Consider the following 22,313-nt stretch of genomic DNA (forward strand, 5'->3'; position numbering starts at 1 on the left):
ATCCTTCTGTGCCCCCAGGCAGTTTTTGCAGACACTGTGGGGAGCGAAGTGCCCAAGATAATTACCCCTAACCAACATTTCCCCATGAGGCCTCAGTGTGGCTTGTAGACCTCCCACTTCTACTGCCTAAGGGATGCGCAGAGGTGTCTAATGCTCGGGCACCAGAACAGTGAAGTTCACCAACACAGGAGCACCTTGGGTTAAAAATGTAGAGTGACCCTGAATAGCGAGAGATGGTCTGTTTTGTGACTTTTCTCCCAGTTGCCTTCCTTGCTTATAACCTCCAAAGATCAACTTACCTGAAGCATTTATGTCATAACAAGCAATAGAAAGTCACTCAGGCTGAAAAATAATCTCCTGTGGGCTTTATTTTTTTTTCCCCTCTCTTTCCCTCCCCCCGCTCCCAGATCCTGGATGAGTCAACAGAGAAATGACACTTCCATTGCGTGCTTAGTATCCCACTGAATCTGTGTTTCATGTCAAGTAGTTTGAGTCACGTTACCACTTAAAGTTGTTGTAAACTGGTGGGAAATGATTTTTAGATACTAGCTGTATTTATGAGGGGGGAAAAAAACCTCAAACAGTTCATTGCCAAGAAATTGGGCATGTTTAAATTATATGTATATAATGTGTTATAATTTATTTCATCGGTAATAATTCAAAACTGGCCATGCATTTCCTTTTCTGTAAATTCATTCAATGTGTTTGAAGATTACTAGTTTGTTTCTTGGAGTTTTATGGCTTTATTGCATTTCTGAGGGGAAGGAAGTGTTGGTTTTGGCACGGATGCAAAGAATATTCTTGTTCTGAAAATGTGAAGCAGTGTTATAGTGCACTGTTAATCTGGCTTCTTTTATGTTGATACAGAGAAGGATGTAGTGGGTTTCTTGTCCTACATGCTATACTACCATGCATGTTTCTCCTCTTCCAATTAATTGCTCAAATGATTGATAAAAGGAAGGAAAATATTAGTATTAATAATTAGTATTAAAAATCTGTACATGATTTAAAACGATTGCAGTAATTATAGAGTAGTTCCCATGCTTAAGTTCTTAAAATGAAAAGTTTTAGAAGGCTGATCTGACTCTTATAAGAAGACACTAGGTTCAGTTTCTTGGGAAGAAGATCCTATTGTTTCTTACTTGACTATTGCTGCTTCTGACACATGGAGGAAATACATGAGGCCTGATGGTGAGACATGAAAGAGACTCTGTCTGTGCAAGGGAGTGAACAATAAAACGGACCATTAAAACTGTGGATAAAGCCAGTTTGTCAAGAGCTGGACAAGGACCAAGCAGAAATGAAAAATGGTGTATACTTTAGTTAGAGGAGAAAGTCATAGAGAGTAGCAGAATGTATGCCAGCAGGAGAAAGAGAGAAATGTTAACTAAAAAACATTGCAGAAACTACATGACCATGATGCTGGGCTTTTAAAGCTTTTTGTTGGACAATACCAGCATGTAACTGTGTTGTGTGAGTGAGCATGATTCTGAAGAGAGGAATAAAGTTCTTGTTGGAAAAGTCTGGGGGAATTCACAGACACCTGAAACTGAAAAAAACCAAATATCTTGAACACTTACAGCAGCACCTCTGTCTTAACTCCCCTCTGGCACTGCTCCTCCTGCTGATTTAATTTTCCGATTGCTACTGGAGGCAATGGGGTAGAAGAGAAGGAGGGCATATTTCAGCCAGACCCAGCAAGACAAACAGTTCGCTTCTGAAGAATGTAATGCACCTGGAAACTCTCTAGCTTAGTTTGAAATGCATAATAAAAAATGTGCTGAAGATAAAAATATTTAGTGTCAATATTGGATCTCTAGGATTGTGTCTTTTTGAAAGTGGAAGAGGAAAAAAGAATGTATCATTCTGGCTGTCATCCATGAAAGATGAAAAAATCCTTGAGAATACAGAGCTAGGCCACTAGAAAGCATCCAAAAGCTAAGCATTATTTTCAGCACATTTTAAACCATTAAGCAAAGGTTTGGGATTTTGCAGGTTAGCAGGAAAAGCTGGACTCAAAATTTGATGTATAGCACTGCACGCTGTATCTAATGCACAGACCGATAATTAGCTAGAAAATGGCTGCAGTGGCTCAAGGTGCACCCACTTATTTTTACCTTCTCTTAGACAGAAGTTATGTCCTCCTCAGCTCAGCTCTGCTAACGTGCAAACCTTTCCCAACTGCTTCAGTGCAAAATCAGCAAAATTGGTTATTGTGTAAGAAAAAAGACCACAGCTTATCACCCTGCCATGATCTGCAGGGGTTTGTGTCTCCCAACTCTGAGCTTTCTATGAGCATTAATCAGTTCTGAGAATGGTCTTGTGTGATAAGTATTGTTATCCCCTTACCTAGCTACAGATGGACCATGCCAGACCTGAAAGCCACAGACCAAAGAACTTAGCAAGCACAAATGAACATGGACTTTTGTGTTTGTACCTTTCAACCAGCCATCCTGAAGGGATTTGTTTGTAGAGAAAACATCTCTCTCTTGCTCAGCCTACAGTGCATTCAGGGTTTCCTCAACCACAGAAGAAAAACATTGCAAGAAACATCCCCAGAAGATGAGATGGACAAAAACCCAATAAATTAAGTCCTTGGTTAAGTAAGTGGTGGAGGAATACAGCTGCAGACAGCTAGGGAGTCAGGCCTGTGCTGGGGCTCACTATGCCTTTAGCTTTTGGAGGGAAGCAGCCTCCTCAAGCTCTGCCTGCCCATGCTTTAGCAGATCATATCATTATATTCTGACAGTCCCTGCATCGGAATGCTACCGTTTAGAATATTTGACAACCTGGTTTTGCACTGAGGTTTGTTTGAGGGGATATGTGCCAGCAGGGCAGAACCGAGCCCATGGTATCTTTTCATCAGCACAGAGGTGTCTGGTGGACCAGACCAGGTTTTTTTTTTTTAACCTCCTAAGCACTGATACACCCTCTGTATATATGGAGTCAGAGGTTTCTTACTTTGAGTGTAATGTTTTTACTCTTCCTGTAGTAAATTCCACATAGGAGTGATGGGAGAGGGGAGGAAGACCAGAGGCAGCAGAGCTAATTAAATTAGCCATTTCTTAAAACCAAATAAATACCAGGCAGTTCAATCTCATTAAAAAATACCAGCATGGAGCCCATTCTTTCTGGTTTAAACAATTACTTGCATGGCCAGATGTCATTGTGTGGAAAACTTGCAAATCGAGAGAGGTTTATTTTGTCTTATCCTGTGTATTTCTTCATAATTCAATCTTCACACCTACCATTTTTGGCTAAAAAAATGTCCTTCTCAAGGGGTCAAAAAAAAAAAAAAAAAAAGGAGTGTGTTTGGGGTGAGAGAGAAGGGAGGGAAGTTCGAGACGGGTACCAAAGTGAAAAGTCTTTATGAGGCCTTCCAGCAGCTTTCTCTGGCCCAGCACCTTGCTATGAAGTTATGTGAGAAAGCCAATCATTAGTATATCTTAATGCAATTATTGTTGGTATCATATTGACAGGTTTTTTCTGTCATATTTATAGGAGAATTTTTTTTCAAACCCAAGAATTATGGCTGAAGTCCCACAGAGAGATACATATACATGTATGGTCACAAAAAGTCGCAGAAGTTTTTAGCATCAGATTGTGGTTTATGTTATATTTTGCTGTAAGTTTCTGTAGCACATTTTTCAAGAAAAGTGTGGTAATTTTTCAAAATATTTGTCATCTCTTATCAGTTAAAACAGATAAGCCAGAGTTCTGGTAGCAGTAACTGGGTTTAGGCATAGAGAACTGTTTGCAGTTGGAGGATGGGTACATGAAGTCAGTGGGCATGAAAGAAACTGAGAGATGGAACAACACTCTCCAGAGCTGCTCGGTAGCAGAGTAAGGTAGGTTTAGAGTAGGAGTAGATTAAGAGCCCCATCAATAGCAGAGATTTACTCTGGGTCTCCCCGGTTCTGGGTGGGTGCTGTAAGAGGTAAATGAGATCCTTCAGTTTTGTGGATACAGCCCTCCATTTTATCTGGTGTTGCTACAATTGTCTGAAAAGTGAGCCACCCAAATTCAAGTCATGTCAGTGAAATTATCATTGAGAACTTTTCCTTGCACAAAAACCTACACTAATGTTTTTTAGTTATTGCCCTGCCAGCATTTTCACTGATTACTCACCTGTTCCTATGGGCAGGTAGTTTTGTGCTTGTAAAAACAACATCCAGGTATATTCCAGAAAAGTACTTTGACTTCATATAAAATTACAATTACATTCTTTTCAACAATTTGGCTGAAGCACATAAAGGACAGTTTTCTGCCATTGTACATTTAGCTCTGGATTTAAGCTCCAGTTTGTCTTAGTTGTGAAATAAGTGCGTTTGTCAAAATATTATGTGGAGGCAAAGGTCCTTTGCAAAAGCCAGCCTGTAGGGCCATGACCTCCAGAGTAGTTACAGGAACGAGGAGCTTTCGTCTGCACAAATAGCAAGAGCTGAGAGATATATTGGGCATTTTTGTTTTCGGGTGCTCAGCTGCCTCCCATGGAGCAGGCACTGAGCTCGGGGTGCTGCTGTGGCTGGGTGGAACCACACATCCCTGTGAGCAGCAGCTGGGGCTCACTCTGCACCCCCATGGGTGGGCACTCCTGGCCACCAGTGCCTGCTTTTCCCCTGGCCCTTGCTGCAGCGCTGGTCTACATAAAAGCATTCAGTATTAGGGATAAACCGTGCTATTTCTAACAGATGAGTACATTAAGATATAGTCTTTTGTCTTCCTCTGATTGTGAAGAAAATGTATTGATATACAGAAAATCTCCTACCAAATATGGAAATCTTCAGATTTACTTATATGGCTTCTATAAGTTTTCATCACCGTTTCAGGTTTTCCGTGCAATACCTTAGCTTATGTGAGCATTGCGTGTGAAAGCTTCTGTATGACCAGCCAGTGATGTCCTTCTGTACCTTCTGCGTGTAAGGGAGAAGACAGGCCTTCTGTGTCGGGCTGCTGATGGGGCTGCCACGTGTGGGCAGTGCCTGTGCAGGGCAGGGGTGCACGGTGTGATCTGCTGGTCCCTTTTTGGGTCCCTCCTGGGGTGAAAATTGCTGCTTCCTGCCAGAGCTTGGTTTCCAGCTAGAGTGAAAAGTAAGAGCAGGCTCTAAAAATGTTGAATAAGTGTGCTGAGTACTTGAGTGTTTGCAAAAATGGGAGGGAGGTGTGGGGGAAATTATAAACCTTTTTCAAGGCAAGAAAAGTGACTGAACCCTTTATCACTTCTTTTCATTTCTGAAATGTCACAACCACTCCCCTAAGCTCAGGAAGGTTGCTGTCATTTGTTTGTAAGCTGCTTGAAGGCACTCTTTTAAAGAGTAATAATTAACCTCTTTCTATTTCAAAACCTGTTTTTACATGATACATAGTGTATTTAGCTGGAGACAAAATTACACTGCAGCTTGTTCAATGTAGCACAGAGAATTTTCCAGGAGGTATTTTCTGAGGGAGGTGAATTGGCGGGGACTGCAGGAGGGCCCTCTGCTCCTTCAGTCAAGGTTGGAGCTCATGGGCTTCAAATCACACAGTCAGAGCAGCACTCAGAGGGTGACCATGAAGATGTTGTGCCTTGCAAAAGTGCATGGGGACTCTGTTCAGTCTCTGATTACCTGCCCAGAGCTGCAGCCCATCAGTATGGGGGCATGAACATCCATCATATGTGGGCTCTCTGCTTTCCTTTCCCTCCTTGGACCCCCTCAACGATGCTCTTTTGAGAGCCGCTGAGCAGGGACTCCAGTGACCCCTGGCTGCCGGGATGGTCTGCCCGCCTCTGGGCAAACTCTTGAAGAAAGACCACCAGTGGAAACTCAGCATTTGCTCATTTCTTTCTGGGAGTGTCTGTCCACGTCTCGATTAATTCTTAAATAAGTGAATAAATAGCCCTTTCTTGCCCTTATTGGGTGCATCAGCTGCTGGGTGAGTTGGAGAAAGCATGGGATGAGTGCATGAGAAACAGTTGGGACAGGCAAAAACTGGCAGCAGGAATTTCTGAAGTACTCCTGTAGGCTTTCCTAAGGGATGCTGGCTTTCCCAGGGACTGCTGGAAGCAAGCAAGTGCTTTGTTACATAATGTTGCCTCTCTAGGAAAACATTTGGTAGTAGTTTAAAAAAGAAAACTTTACAGATCTTAAAGCCAAAAATTAATTTGGTGAACCCTGATGCTGTACATACTTTACTTGGGAGGATTTTGAATTTCCAGTGCTGCTTGGAGTTGCTAGCGATAGGTGCAGGGCTTGCCAGTTGTATTCAGGCTTTTTGCACCAATTTTTTTTTTTTTTAATCAAGTTCTTAATATGGCACTTTTAAGCACATGACTAAACACAGCTTTTGTGTTCAGTTCATCTATATCAGCATGGTCATGGCACTCACAAAGATACCACAGAATTTGAGTAATCATAAAATTTATGAAATCCTGATAATTAAGAGAGCAACTTCAATTTCATTGAATTTTTAAAGTAAAACACTTTGGTGTTTTCATTTGTATTCTGGCATGTAATTACTCAACGGTCATTTAGCCTGGTTTACTCCTGCAGTCATAAATAATAATTAAAGATAAATATTTTTAAGGAAAACTGTTTGGGGCTGTTTTTTGTTTGGTTTTGGGGGTTTTTTGTTTTGTTTTTGTGAGTGTGTTGGGTTTTTTTTAGTGTTTAAAGGGAGTCTTTAAGAAAATATGAAGTGGAGTGTGTCATTCCATAGAGCAGGAGTGACCTCTATCAGCATTAGTCTGGCTAAGTAGGCTAAATTATAATTGACATCTGTACACGGTTTTGTACAAAGTAAATAAATTAATGTATTATCTGATTCAGGACAAGCTTGAATACATCTTGATGGTAACTGGAAGGCTTAAAATTTCTCACCAGGCTACAATAACTCCTAACTGCACCTGGCTCAGTAGGAAAAGGAAAGGAAAGGTGTTCCTCGATGGCAATGCAGGGGTGTGTGCTGACACAGCGGAGTGGGCTCATATCCCTCTCACCGGCAAACAGACATCACTGCTGGCGCCATTTGAAACTCTTATTAGTGATGTGCGTGGAAGCTCTAAGTACTGAATGAATGTTTCTAGGCTCTGTAATAGTACAGCGCTGAAATAAATTGGTGGGGGGAAGATGGGGTCTGGTATTTCTTCTGTGGGTAATTACTTTCAGACTCGAGGGATGCTCATCCAGCTCCAACTAAAACAGTGCAATTAGAACTGTCACATAGAAGTTCAAGTTGGCTTTTTATTTTAGTCTACAGATGACAAAGATATATTTTATGATTGCTCAGTGCCAATGTCTAAATGAGAGAGGTGTTAGAAAAGGACACACTGCAAACAAAATCATATGGATTTCTGGATAGCTAAAAACTCTTAAAAATACATCAGCAGAGCAGGTGGCAATGAAAAATCAGAAATCTGTTGTTCAAGCTGTTCTCTTTCGTTTTATAGTTAGAACTGGAGCAAGAATGGTCTTCATGGTTTTTGTTTGTACAGCTCTCATCACAAAGAGGTTCTGATCCATGATCAGCCCTCTTAAGCACTGCAATAATAGTTATTCATTATTAACTAAGAGCAGAGGAGAAGTGGGGTCCTCAGATACAGCATGAGACAAACAAGTGGGGAAATGAAGGTATCAATTATGTATCTGCCATGTTGATGATGCTCTTAGAGAGTTTTCCCCTAAGAGAAGAATCTGCTGGAAGAGCTGAGTTTCTCTGTGCCTTCTCTGACAGCTAGACAAGGTCTCCTCATCATCCCCATCCCCACCAAGCCCTTTTCTTTCATCCTTTTTCCTTCCAGGAGGACTCGATGCTTTGGTTAGTCCTGGCTGGGGCCTGGCTCTACAAGGAGAGCACTGCTGGCTCTCCCACAGAGAAGGAACACAGGAGGTTCCACTTAAATATGAGAAGAAGCTTCTTCTCAGTGAGGGTGATGGAACACTGGAACAGGCTGCCCAGGGAGGTTATGGAGTCTCCTTCTCTGGAGACATTCCAAACCCGCCTGGACACATTCCTGTGTAACCTCATCTAGGTGTTCCTACTCCGGCAGGGTGATTGGACTACATGATCTTTTGAGGTCCCTTCCAATCCCTAACATTCTGTGATTCTGTGAAGTGGGGTCCTAGTTTCCAACCCCACCTCCATGAGCACCTGTACCCCCGGGGTGCACTGCAAACAGTGGCATCATGGTGCACTGAGCCGAAGGGGACCTGCTTTCTCGTTTGCAGTTTGTTCCAACCAAAGCTCTTTGATTATCCATGCCTTTCTTCCATAAACACTGATGCCATGGAAAAACTGAAGTCCAAAATGTGTTTGATTACAGCTTTCAAATACACATAAAGGTAGTACTATAATTCCACTGAGTTTTGCTCTAGTGATTTACAGTGCCACCGGCTTGCTTGATGGGACTAACTATTTTTTATTGTGTAGGAAAGGGAACATGCTATTTTTAAAAGTATAATTGAATCCTATCACAAATTGCACACAGACCTGTCCTTTTATACGAACATGCCTCTGAGTGTCCAAGTTTAAACTGGCAGAGGAAGAGCAGCTGGGCTGACAAATATGTCAGCTTGTGTCTGATTTTCCCCACCCTGGCCCTAATAAAGAACAAGATAGAAGGAATAAAACAGCTGTTTGCTGAGCAGCCGGGGATGGAGAGAGTAATGGAACATGATGCGGAATAAAAGTCAGCTGCAACTTGGCAACTTCCATTTCCTCATAGCAAAGAACATGACTTAGACTGTATTCAGAACTGTGATATTATACATACAGAGTGACATGCATGATTTTTACAGGCTGTGGTTTTAGAGTTGACAAATTGGCAATTTGACTGAGAGGACCTGCATTTAATCATTCATAGTTTCTTCTGAGTGTGTTGGAGTTTTATTATTATTATTTTTTATCCAAGCTGGTATCTAGCAACAAAGACAAACATTTTAAAGGCAGCTAAAAATTGAACTTAAACACAGTTTTTTCTACAAAGACTACAGAGTTAATAGCTTGTACAAACATTTGCAATCATAGCAACACTCAGAAATTTGCTGGTTGGATTGAAAAGTTTCCTTGACTTTTCCAGCAGGGTTCTGAGGCCAGCAGGGTTGCAAAAAGAAACTATTTGCTTCAGGTTTGACTTACACACATTTGGACAAGTGAAATATGCTGTTCCCTGTACTAGAAAAAAAGGTGTTGAAGCGGTGCCAGTATAAAAGAAAATGTCGCTTTTAAAAGGCAGCACAGTGAGCTTCCGGCTGTCCTGTATGGGAGATTTAATTACACGACTGATCAAATTGCTCCTAAGGCTTTTTTGTATGTAAATGTTCTGTTATTTGTAGAATAAGAGCTCCTTATTGTAACACTTACATGTGAGAAAGTGCTGGGAGGGGAGCCCACAAAACCAGACCTGCTCTCAGATGTATAAACATGTTAATTCTGAAAGATTTGGTTAAAGATAGTAATAATAAAGGGAAAAGCATACGTGTAATGTTCATATGGAATAGTATTTAGCAAGAATGCTGGGTGGTCTGGAATGAGGTGGGGTGGAATGGGATGGGGTGGGTGGGGTGTGATGGGGAGGAGAGATGTGTACCTCCTTCCCCAGCTTCCTTCATGCGGAACAGGAAAATAGCTAACAGTGTCAGCACTTGAGGCCATCATTTCTTCAGCGTTGGACATGGTTCATGAAGGTGTCAGGGTGTGCTGCTGTGAGGAGCAGCCCTCACACCCACTGGCAGTGAGCTAGGTGCTGACTTCATGACAGAAGTCTTCCATTTCTTCCCAAACTTCTCCCCCATCCCCTCCCTGTTCTGTTCCTGCCCCAACTCCGTGACACACCACCCAGCTCAACCTGGTCAGCAAAACTATTTGCCTGACCCTCCTGTGTCAGTAGTAGCAAGACACTCATTTTAAAAGCCTAGGCAAAAGGTTATTTTTCTTCTGGTTCAGTGCAGTGATAAAGTGCAGCCTCACAAGTGGTCATCAGCACGGTTGGTGGTTCAGCTGAAGTTTCTGTCATAGTGTAAAAGCACAGGATGAGAAGACCAGGAACCCGCTTGTGTGGGCAGCATCTCTATCAAGCCATACCTGTGTCCTGCCTCCGCTGACAGTGGCGATGGCTTCTGGGGACACATCCAGCGAGCCAGCAGGGCAATGCCTCTGTCTTTCCAGGTGCACCAAGGGAGTGGCCAAAAGGCATTGGAGAGGGATCAGCAGCTCTGGGTCCTTTAGAGAGTGCAGCAGGGTAGGTGAGTTGTTAGCAGAGTAAAACCCTCCCCTGGATGACGTACACCTCTGGAGGAGCCAGCCAGCTGAGAACTGAAGCAGCTCCATGCTTGCTTTTATTTGGGTATGGAGAGGAGCTGGAAACAGCCCAGAGTAACTTTGGCCGTGCTTTGACTGTTTTGCCCGGGTTTTGACTCAGCTCAGATAGCAAGTAGCAAGTGCAATCTGAGACTGTGCTGGTTCACTCTCTGAAGGCATATGGGCTCCTAAGAGGAGCTCTAGGTCAGCATCTGGACCTGCCCAGGAGTTAGCAGCCTGATGGTACAGGGGCTGCTCGGCAGAGTTTGCACTAGACAACGAGGTTTGCATTCACCTTCTGTCTTTCTATTTCCCTTTCCCCAAATTCCTGTAGACTGTGTTGTCTTGTCAAGTTCCTGGGAATGCCAGGGATGGGATGCCCCAGCAGGGCAGCGACATGGCATACCTGTCGCCTCGGCTCTCCTGTCGGGATGAGCCAGCACCAGGAACCTTCTCCCACCTTCCCTTTCCTCAGCAGGCACCGCTGCTACTCGGACGGGGCATCCAAGGGCTCCTGGCCCATCTGAGGCAGATGATGAGTAACTTTGCCACTAGCTGGAGAAGTAGGAACAGGGCCAAAGGCTTCCCTGTGACAGGCTTGGCCTGGTTTTATCTCAGCATCAGTATTACATACCTTCTAATCACCAGAAAAATGTTTCCTTCTAATTCCTATTTGTTACTACACAGGAGAGAGGCCACATACTTGCTTTGCTTTATTTTCACACTTCTAGACACTGTCTGCTGGCAAGTTTTCACTCCTTGCCTGTAGCTAAAAATATTTTAAACTTACTGTAGTTAATTTTCTCCCCTGTATTAAGGCTATACCAAGAAAAGTCAGTAAGGAAATATTTCCAGTTCTGCAGTTCTGGTTTTCAGATATGTGATATTTAAAAAATATCATTACAGTACATGCAGCTTACTTTTAAGTGGAATTACAAAATTATGCAAGAAAATTTTTAAACTATAAATAGAAATCTATACCATTGTACTTCAAGGAGATTTATCCCTTAATATTCTGACACAAGAAGCATTAATTTTCAGTCCTCAACTGTTGAAAGTAGTTTGCAAGCTCTTTTATGCACATGTCTTTTAGTTGTTTTTTTCTGTCCTCCCACATCTCTGTTACTGTGCCTGTTTTGTTGGGGTTTTTTTTCCCCTTGTTTTTGTGGAGAAGTTGCTTGGATCCAGAATTCGACCTTTGACCTAGTGTTTCATATATCTGGAAAATGTAACTGTCAGGAAATTTTCCATTTGCTGCTTTTCACTCAAGTATTGGGGTTGAGAAAAAGGGAATAAGCAGCCTGCATTAAACTCATGATCCCTTTCCTTCTGGTCACTGCCAGCTGTGCTCGGGTCAGAGAGGAGGTAGCAAGAAGATTTTTGGCCAGATCACTTTCAGACCTATATAATGGGATTGCTGAGCATTTGCTTATTCCTTTCTTAGGATGCCAAGAGGATGGAAGTTAAACATTTGATTGAAGAGGAGGAAGTAGTGCAGGTGTCCTAATAAGGACTGCATGATGCCAAAATGTAAATAAATTGCAAACACATGCTTGTGGGCATGTTGCAGGCATAAGGTCAGGCCCTTATTTTCCTTTAGACCTTAAGCAAACCCCTAGTGTGTTTTGACACGAGAAATAGGTGAGAAGGTGGTGTGATCATAGAGGTATAACTGCAGTGCTTAATGCACTGTAGAAGCCCCCCAGCTCACATGCCAGCACAGGTGGAGCAGACAAGAACTCTGCATGGGTTCCTGCTTGAGAGGTGCAATTTAGTCAGGCTGGGTAGCCCTGACTAGCTGTATTGCCTGTGGTATTTCCAGTGTCTCTACAAAGTGCCTTACAGCAATAACTGCTCTTTTGCTGTACAATTAACACAATGGGAGTGGAAACTATACCATGAAGTAACTCTGAAGCTGCATGTTACAAACACATTGTGTACATTTGGGTTGCATTAGCAAGAGACAGCTTGTGGTAACTAATGTGATAATGTGATCGCCTGTAACTTGACAAACAACCAACAGCACTTAAGTTGATGTGGTTATTGTGAACAGGGGGAGAAAAAAAAAAGCAACATTTAAAGTAACTCTAAAGCAAAGAGGTCCTTTCTTTGTGCTTCACCCCAATGAAGCAGCAAGCGTGTCTCAAGCCCTGAAATTAGCACTGGTTTGTTTACTGTTTCTCATGTAAGGTAGTAGGAAGGCAAGATAAAGTCACCTCCTTGCTTGCTGGTGACCAGTGTCTTGTGGGACGAGGGCTTCTTATCTAAGAGACAGCTAAACAAGCTCTTCCAGGCTCTGAGCAAGTTAATCCCAGGTGTACAGGTGAGAGAATGAGAACCAGAATAAATGCATGTGGGAGGTAGCACCATTGCCTGGGACTTTGCTCATGTTCCTCTGCTGCATACTATAGAAGAGGACAGTGTGGCTGAGCGTTCCTTTGAGCCACATGGCTTTTTCTCTGAAATGTGGAGCCTTGGGCATCTGCGCTATTGCTTTTAGGGGAGCACAGGCTCCCCTCCTTCCCTTGTAGGTACCTGTGTAGCAGCGCCTGTGCTTTTTGCAGAGCTTAGACAGAGACTGATCACAGGTGCAAGAGCAGAGTGTGGCCTTTTGTCTCCAGATGCAACAAAGATTAATTTTCCACCCCCTTGCAGTGTTTGACTTTCTGCAGCCAGGTAACATTTTGATTGTGCTGAGATGGGAATTATGGGGTTCGGCCCTTTTTGGACTTTGGCACTGCTGGTCCACGTGTGACTCTGACGACCCCAAAGGTGTTTATACATGTATCCTTGTAGAAACCTGGAGGCATTCAGGCAGTCATATCCATTCCTGCCCTGGTTATTCCAGGAGGATCCCCTCTGGCTGTTTCAAGGCAGCAGCCAGCATCCCTCTGAAGTAGCCGCTACCCAGCCTGTTTAGCTCATTGCCAGCAGGAGGTCCAATTAACATTTTGCAATATTGGCAGTTCCATATGGAAACTACCATTCAGCCGCCTACATCTGAACTTCAGCTTTTTCCTTTCATTTAATTAAAACACAATCAAGTCAATTAGCTCATGACAGAGTTTCCCCAAAGTTAAGCTCCAGATGTATGGCAAGGCGAACGCATTCATATGCCAATTCATTGTGCTGCTCAGAGGTAGATTATAGCTCTTCCATTTGTCAGTTTATCCACTGGGGATTAGTTGCATTTTTTTCCCTTCCAAGTAGAAAATAAAAAGGGAGAAGGAAAAAAACCTTGTCTTTCCATCTGGTTCTGGTCACGAAAAATCAAAATAATATCACAGAATTTGAGAGATTTATGGAAAATGACACTGATAGTGTTAGAATGACTTCTGGGTTTTAATGACTATGTCAAACATTTTACCATGCAGTGTCTTGATTTTTTTTTTCCAGTAAGCTCCAGGAATAAGCAGCTTACCATACTCTATAGCAAGCTGATGAGTTATTGTTCTTGTCACTAAATGAGGATAATATGCAGCTGCATAAACATGTTGATTGTGTTGGCATAAAAACCATGACTTCCAACTCCGTGCCCTTTGGCAAGACTGTATAGAAAATCATAACACTGTCAGAAGAGTTTTTGAGGTCTCAATGAACCAAGATGGCTTTTGTAGCACATTCCTACAGGGCAGCTGGGTGCAGTGAGAGGAAGAGGGGGAAAAAAAAATAACTGTGCTAGCTAAGCAGTAGCTAATAAGCATAGAAATCCTTCAGACCCAAACCCACCAATGAGGTATCTTTGAACTGAAGCCATTGCATCTTCTGTTGTGTTTCTTAATTCATTTATAGTTAGAGGTGGCGATGCCCTGAGTCACCTGTATTACAACAAAGAGGTTATCCTCACACACTTTAAGGGTGATGTAGTGATACCATGGCAATACTGCAAGTTACCCAATGCTAGTGAAAGTCTTAGATGCTGGTACTATCTTAGTACCTCGATATCGGTGGAGCACTTGGTTCGGTGCCTTTTCCCCTCTTGGTCGTGTTCCCCCACAGTGGAGAGGAGAAAAGGCTGTAGGCAGACTGTTCCTTCATCGGGCCACTCTCCACCTTGCTTTTCTTGATAAGGATCCAGAGCAGAACTGCAGTGCAGGGGTAGGGGTGAGTCTTGGGAGGTGAGGAGGTCGGAGAAGGGATTGCAACATGAAAGATGCAGCACTCAAAGGGGTGGGGAAAGAAGTTGCTGCCTGCTGGTACTTAACAGCTCAAATATGAGAAAGAATCCCTTAAATATATATGCCAGTGCTCCAGCAAGATTACATCATTTGTGGAGAATGGTGCTGATGGGGGGAGTAGAGAGACAGAGGAAAGAAAAAAAAAAAAACCACGCTTCTGACTACTCATTCGGAAGGTTTGATAGCATTGCAATCCTGTAATAATTGGTGTTTTTTAGTATGAGAAAGATTCAAGTGATACTGTACATTCTCATCTGAAGTATAGTGACTGTTTTTCTTGCAGAAGTCCAATACACATTTCTTCACCCATGAGGCATATGAATTCCCTTGTAAATGAGTGGACTTATTTGAGTACTGCATCACATTCCTCCTGGTGTTCTCTCTCTCGCTTGTGGCTGAATGGCCCCAAATCTGCTTTCTGCAGAAGACCATGACTCGCACTCCCAGTTAGGGCGGTCTTTGGGATGGGAAGGATAGTAGATTTCAACACTGTTTTTTCAGGAAGGGGAACCCAATTGTTCCACCTACCCTGTGAATGCTCTAGACAAAAGCATGCTTGTTTTGTGGACTTACCCAGGTTCAGGTACCTGGTATGTGCCAGGCTGTGTAGCATCATCAGGTTCATGGCTGGAGTGTCCTGGTGTCCCGCCTGCAGCTGTGAAGCTGGTTTCGGTGCCTGCTCAGCCCCATCACCAGTGTCTGCCCATGCCACAGCCTGCTCCTCGCCCAGCCCCAACACTTCAAGTGTTTGTAGGATTGTGCTGAAGACTAATTCACTGAAGTGGCCCAGATTAAAAATTACCTTTTAAAAAAGGAAAGAGGGCGAAAAGGGGGAGGCATTTTTGGTTGGGATCATTCAGAGATCTGCTTGCGATGAAGCCCAATGAACAGTTGTATTTTTACAACTGAAGGAATGGCATATTTTTTAAGGTCGAGAATAAGCAGATGGAAGTGCAAAGAAGCAACTTCCCAGACTGATTTCATCACCAAAACCACTCTGCTGTGAAACTCCATGCTGGGGTGCTGTTTTATGTAAAGAGAAGCAGAGATTTCAGATAATTTTAATGTCATGAATTATGGCATCTGTACCTTCAGAGTCAGAGAGCATCTGATCAGAGTTTTTCAGGCTCCCAATAGCACAACTTTTGACATACACACCTAAATTCTGCCTTATTTCTTTTCTTGGACTCACCCTAAGTGCTTTTTACTCCAAGATCTTAAGAATCTTTGTGACAAAAATAAACTAATTAAACTTCACGTATTAGCATTGATTCCAGTGTACTTATTAGCTTGGAGTTTCTGTAAGACTAAATTGAAATGATTCATGTTTTTCATATCATGTGTTGTTTTTGGCCACACAACACAGAACTCCATTTAAAACACTATTCAGATAAGAGTTATTAAACAGCAATTTTATAAGACATTCCCTACTAGATTACACCAAAGTCTATCTAATAAACTCTCATTGGGACTAAATGTGAATGTTGTCTAACATGAGAATCTTAAAACTATTCAGATTCAGTAAATGATTCTCCTACAGAAAAGTCTATTGAGTATACTCCTACTGTAGCGAGCTACCTAATTACTCAGGTTTGACCTTTTTGAAATCATCAGTGACTCAAATTGTAATAAACTACAAGCAAGGAATTTTGTTCTGTTAATGATTAAAATATGGTTCTACTAGAAAAAGAGTAGTATGGGAACATCATGGTGTGGGGTTTTTTTCCCTATATGTCTTATATTACCCTTAGTATTCAGTGGTGAGGTTAGGTTCTACTGGCTTTCCACTTTCACTGCCAGGAGTAAAAATATACACAAGTAGAAATACAGAACAACCTATGGCATAAATGTAGCCCTCTTTTTCTGATCATGAATTTTCCTTAAGTCAAAACTTTTAAAAAATGATCTTACTGCGTTCCAGATCGGCAGACGTGAGGCCCAGCAGAATCACAGCTGTTTACTTCAGAGGAATTTATATTAGACTTGCTTGAAATGATCCGATGGATAGTTTTTGTTGCATTTTGCTTTTGTAAAGTTAGTTGTAAGTTCTTACCTGAAGAAGGTGTTAGTGTGCGTCAGTGCTGACATGAACATCTCAGTGCTGAAGTGTACTTCGCCCCAGGAAAACTGTGGTGAATTCACACGCCTGCTTCAGCCACTCAGCATCTCTGGAGATAATTCATATCAGAAAGGCGTCTCTTATGCGGCTACGCAGATCAGGGTTGCTTATTGCAAGTGGCCTTCCTAGGATAAAATGTGTTCAGGCATTTCCATCTTTGGGTGTTTATGGGAAAGTCGGGGTCATCCATGAACTGAACTAATCTTTGCTGGCTGCTCACAAGCTTGAGGAGAGCCTCTCCTTTTTGTGTCCTTCATCTAGCTCATGGCCTGTGCCTGTGTGATTTGGCTTCACAGTATCTCAGTTAGCAGAGTTGTTGGTCTTTTACAAGAAGATCTCTTCTTTGCATGACATCAACATGTGTCGTTTGTATACTTCTTACGTACATTTCTACCCTTCAGGTATAAAAATCTGCACCTAGGGCAAAGGACTGGAGTATAATAACATAAACTATGCACGTAGAATAGTCAAAAGTCCTAATGTCAAACTTAATAATAATGTTATTGAAGGCAATGAAGTGACTCACTGGCTTTTTGAAAATGGTGGGAAGAAGGCGGGACTTCAAGACACTGTACAAATAAAAGAATGACACAAGTGACCAAGCTCCTCTAATCTTGCAAAGCTAAGATGTTTCCTTTCATCTCAGTGAATATGTATAATGTTTATAAAGGTTAATAGAAGGTGGATAAGCTCTCTGAGGTGAAAAATGCACCGCTTCATTCTTAAATAGTACATGACCTATGAAGCAAACAGTGTAAATCTTAAACATCAATTTCCTGCAGAGTGTTTCAAAAATGAGTAATAGCTTTTGAAAAAATCTCTCCATAAATGCTCTGGAATGTCATTGCTGAAGTTGGTTTTTTTTCTAGGCAGTTTATTAATTAGTAAAATGTGCTACCTTATGATTGCTTTTGAATATATATATAAGTCCTTTTTCCTATAAATGTTACTTTATCTTAGATTTTTTCTGAAATCAGTTTATGATGTTTGGCTATGCTTATTCCTCCTTTCCAGATACATATTTAGGTCCTTTTTTTCAAATGGAGGAACTGGTACAAGGTTAATGGTTTATTAAATTCCCAATTACGAGCACTTTTTGAACTCATTTAATAAATCAAGTCCTCATCTTTTATTGTCAGAAGGAGTTAATGTTGAATCCTGTTTTCAAAAGTTGCAGTCTTCCCGAACAGAATTATTCACCACTAAATAGATCCCTTTTTTCTGATGTTAGCTCATTTGATGCAGACAGATCTGTTTAGCTAGGATGCATATCATTATTTCAGAGTTAAATATTTTCTGCAGAGGGCAGAGCAGGAAACGATGCAAATTCATGTTTCTCTGTGGGGAGCTATTGGAGCCATAATCTTCTTCCATTCCTGCTGGTAGACACTGGAGGAAAAAATTTAGATGAGGCTTTTGTGAAAGTTGTTGCCTGCAATAGACTGGACTTCATGACCCAGGAGGATTTGAAAAGATCTATGTTTATAAAGACTGTGCTGTCTGTCACCGGGGTGCAGGCTCTTCACACCAGTAGCCCAGCCTTTCTAAGCCGATGGAGACAAGAACATGGGTTTTATCCCGCTGTCTCCAAGGAGCGGGTAGCGTTTCCCTCTAATGAGCTGATGGACAGCCTCTGCCAGTGAGATAATGCTTGGCTCCTGTCCCAGAACAAAACTCTTCAGCCACCAGATCCTGCTCTCTTCAGCACTTCATTTCTGCTTCTTTGGATTTACCAGCACAGATTTCACAGAGTAACCATCTCTTTCCACAACCATTAGCGCCATGGGTCTTTTCATTGGGGGGGACGTCGGGAGGTCACTCAGTCCAGTCCCTCAGTCAGAGTAGGACTGTTACTGACAGTACGTGAGGTCAGCCCTGGCTTGCCTGGCTGAGCTGCCAAAACCTGATCCAGTGCTGTGCCACCCACCTCCTGGAAGTGCTTTCCTTACATCTAAGCTGACTCTCCCCAGCCACAAGCTGTGGCCCTTGCCCCTTATTATATCAACTGGAATCGCCAAGATAAATTTAGCCCTCTAATCTTTGTAACTACCCTCCAAGTATATGTGCTTCTCCCTTCGACCCTCAGTTTGCAACAGAGGCTTCTGTATTCCATAGGGGATTGTACAACATAAGCAGTGACTGCAAGCCTAGACCAACAGTGGGATCCCTAATTCCAGGTGAGGCATCCCTGCAGAGGTCCTCCTCCTGCTTTGCTGCCTTTGGTGTTCTCATCCCCACCTCTCACCCAGCTTCTCGGGGTATGTAGGGTGGTGGATGGTTCATTTTAAGGGAGTCTCAGCTGAAACATCCCGAAAGATCACCCTGTTATGTTCTTTAGGATGAACAAGTGAGAAAGTGGGGGTTTTGTACTTGTGCAAGGGGTAGACATACCTGTGTCCTTACCAAAATCTTGGCTTTTTACGTTTAAAGTCCATTCATGTGCCTTTCTTCCATCGTATCTCCATGTTATAGACCAGAAAGTGTGCAAGGAAAACACTTAAATAAAAGTTTTAAATTCCAATACACCTGAATAACAGTAATTTACCCTTGAGAAGTTTTCCATCTCTCTGACAGTACAGAATTTATTACATTTTATGGCATATCTCACTCAGATTGGTTGACTTAAATGCTATTCATTTGAATACAAATTTATCTCTGGTTTTATCTTCATGGACTTCAGTGAAGTTATACAATGGATCTTTTTTCCACATAATTTATTTCAAAACATTGGAAATAAAGTTTCTTGGACTCTGATTGCATTACATCAGCTTTCTCACAGAAAAGATTTTTTTTTTTTTTAGCATCCTGCATCAATCTAAAGTCTAGGACAAATATAGGACTCATTAAATGCCATTTGTCTGAGAAAGAGCACCATGATATTATGTGTCTGAATATGTATCTTTTTAGCAGCTAGGACACAGGACCAGGATGCAGGAAGCCATTTGGCAAACATAAAATTAAGCACTTAACAATTCTGTGCTTCATATTTTCCATCTGTAAAATGGGGACAGTGATATTTCTTTCTTTGAATAGCACTTTCTGATTTAATGATCTATGATTATCATTATTACTGTTGACAGTGGCATCAGCTCTGTTCCAAATTGGTTATAATCAGAATGTTTAGATGAATGAAAGCAATTCCAGAGTCCTTATGCCGCAAACATTTAAGCCAGTGATTAATTTTTACGTACGTAAGTAATCGCAGTCACTTCAGTGAAGCTGCTCACATGAATAAAACTAAGCACATTTGAAGTGTTTGCAGAACCACAAATGGAAGGCTTTAAGAAACCTCAGTTTTTAAATAGAAATAGATAACAGTAGACTTGTCATGGAAATTTCCGGGAAATTTATTTTAACTGTATGCTGTAGCATGTTGTGGAATGAGTCTTAATTTGGTTCTCAAAACTTAATGTTACAGCCATTGATGATAAATATTGATTTTTCAAATCACACAATATGTTTTTGCAGAAAAGTAATCCTTCGTTAAATGTTGGTTACAGCCCAAAAGCTTATTGTTAAATACGTTTTGTTAATAAGAAGCCTGACTCACAGCAGGCTGTGCTGTGAATGACTGATTACCAGGGATATCAAATGGACCTATTTCCATTCCACTGCCAGAACAGTTGTCTGTAGAGCTTGTTCAAGAAAGGATTCATTTTACTCCAAAGAAATAGTTTATGTTTTTACATTGTAAGGGTTTTGTTTTCTATATGATGACAGCTCGCTATTCAGCTTTACCAAAGATAGGGAAAAAGTCACCCAAATATGTGTTGAAAGAAATTCTCCAGTAGCAATGAAAAACCACAGAAATGTGCGGATGTGCCAGATGTGCGTCAGAAGGAGGAAGTTCTGTCCCGTGGCAGCTGAGGTGCTGAGCAGCAGCGAAGCCCAGGGCAGGCTGAGGTGGGGACTGGCTTGTGGCCATGGGCTGTGGTCAAATGCCCTTTGGCTGCCTCCCTGGACAGAAAACACACAGACCCGCATGCAGCCGGTTGCAATCTGGTAGTGGAGGAGTTCAGCTGTCGGGTGATATATTGTTTTCCATCCTCCAGTTACCTTCCCTTTTCTTGTTTATACAGTTGATGGTTTGGATAAGGCTTCAATCGCTAACTCAGATGGACCAGCCCCAGGATCCCAAACTCCCCCCTTCAAGAGGAAGGGCAAACTCTCCAGCATTGGCAAAATCTTTAAACCTTGGAAATGGCGAAAGAAGAAGACTAGTGACAAATTCAGAGAAACGTCAGCAGGTATGTCTGTGGCAAATAGTAGAAAACACTGTGATAGCTTTGCAGAGTAATATTTGAAAAGCTCTTGGAACTTGTTACATGGCAGGGATTATTTAGGCACAGTGTTTGACATACAGAAAAACAGTTGGATCCTCAGCAAGGAAAAACCTAACCTTGTTCAGCTTCTGTCCTGAACCTATCACCAAAAATATGCAATTTGTTTATTATACATTATGTATTATATTATTTTGATGCTGAAAGTACTCTTCTTTTTTCTTAACTAAGCAGCACTAGGCTCTGTATTACATATTGTCAAATGTGTTGGGAATGTCTCTATGTCCTCCTAATATAGTCAGTGACTTGGATTATGAACCAAACCTTACCTTCATGGGGGCAGGAGTCTGGTCTGTTCAGAGGGGAGGAGCAGATGTGGCTGTGCCCAGAAGAAGAAAAAGGATCAGCTCTGTGGCCACTGCCTTCAAGACAGGCTGCTCTGCCCCCTCACTCCCCCATTGGCAAGGCCTGAAGAATGGTCTGAAATAAAATGCTGTGATTGAATTATATTCCTTCTGAAAAAGAGGAAGATTGAGGCTGGGATTCAGTTAGCCAAACACAATTGCTTGGTGCCACCTGAGATGCTATGAAGTGTCCCGGCTGATCTCCCAGAAGGTTCTGTATTGTATTTGTCATTCCTGTGCAGATATCTCCAAAACCCAGGGGCATCTCAAGTGGCTATAGATGCCCACATTTAGGAAACTGAATGTTGCCCTGCATATATGCGTGTGTGTCTGTGTGTCACAGCTCTGGCCAAGCTTTCTCTGAATCCCAAACTTCTCTTTTGGGATTCAGATATTTGATGCTGTGCTTTTCTAAACTTGAGCCTAATCAGAGTCCAGGGAGAATCTGTGAGCTCTTCAGATTCATTACCACAGTGCAAGCCCTCTGTCCACTGCATTCTATGGCTCTAGGCAATAAACCCAATACTAATCTCCTAAATTGTCCTCAGTAAGCTCTCCTGAACTCTTATGAGTACGCTGCTTGACATTTTAAACCCCATAGCAACCCCTGACAATTACAGCAAGAAGCTGTGTTTTTTCAGTGTAACTTCTAAAACGTGCTTTAGTTACACAAACAACAAAAAGAAGTCATCCTCTCTATAGCCATCATCACTCCAGATACCAACTGAAGTTTTGGACAATCTTTCATCCTCAAATCCTTTTCTCAGTCTCTCTCTCTCTTTTTTTTTTTTTTTTTTTTTTGAATTTTCCTGGGTACCCTGCAGCAAAACCCTCACAATTTCTCCTACTACTGCAACCAAAAAAATCCCCTCAGTCTGCTATCTCCTTCATTCCTTCCAGTTTCCTGCAGCTTCCCCAGTACTTTTATCATATTGCTAGAACAAAGTTATTTCTGGTTAATAACTCCTGAATGTTCTGCAGCTACTGTTGGGCAGGTATGTGATTGTTATATGTAGTGAATTCTGCAGAATAATCACCATTCATAAGCTGTGTATAC

The 22,313-nt window shown here is 42.0% G+C and overlaps 1 protein-coding gene across 3 annotated transcripts in view; it reads left to right on the forward strand.

Moving 5' to 3' along the window:
• The window catches only part of PHACTR2 (phosphatase and actin regulator 2), a 141,553-nt gene that overhangs the window by 68,866 nt on the left and 50,374 nt on the right, over positions 1–22,313 (forward strand). For all 3 annotated transcript variants that reach the window (XM_065631191.1, XM_065631192.1, XM_065631193.1), the window contains exon 2: positions 20,652–20,819. In XM_065631191.1, the coding sequence (XP_065487263.1) occupies positions 20,652–20,819 (168 nt within the window). The remainder of the gene's footprint in view (positions 1–20,651; positions 20,820–22,313) is intronic.

Source organism: Caloenas nicobarica, chromosome 3 (genome assembly GCF_036013445.1).
Source record: "Caloenas nicobarica isolate bCalNic1 chromosome 3, bCalNic1.hap1, whole genome shotgun sequence".
NCBI lineage: Eukaryota > Metazoa > Chordata > Aves > Columbiformes > Columbidae > Caloenas > Caloenas nicobarica.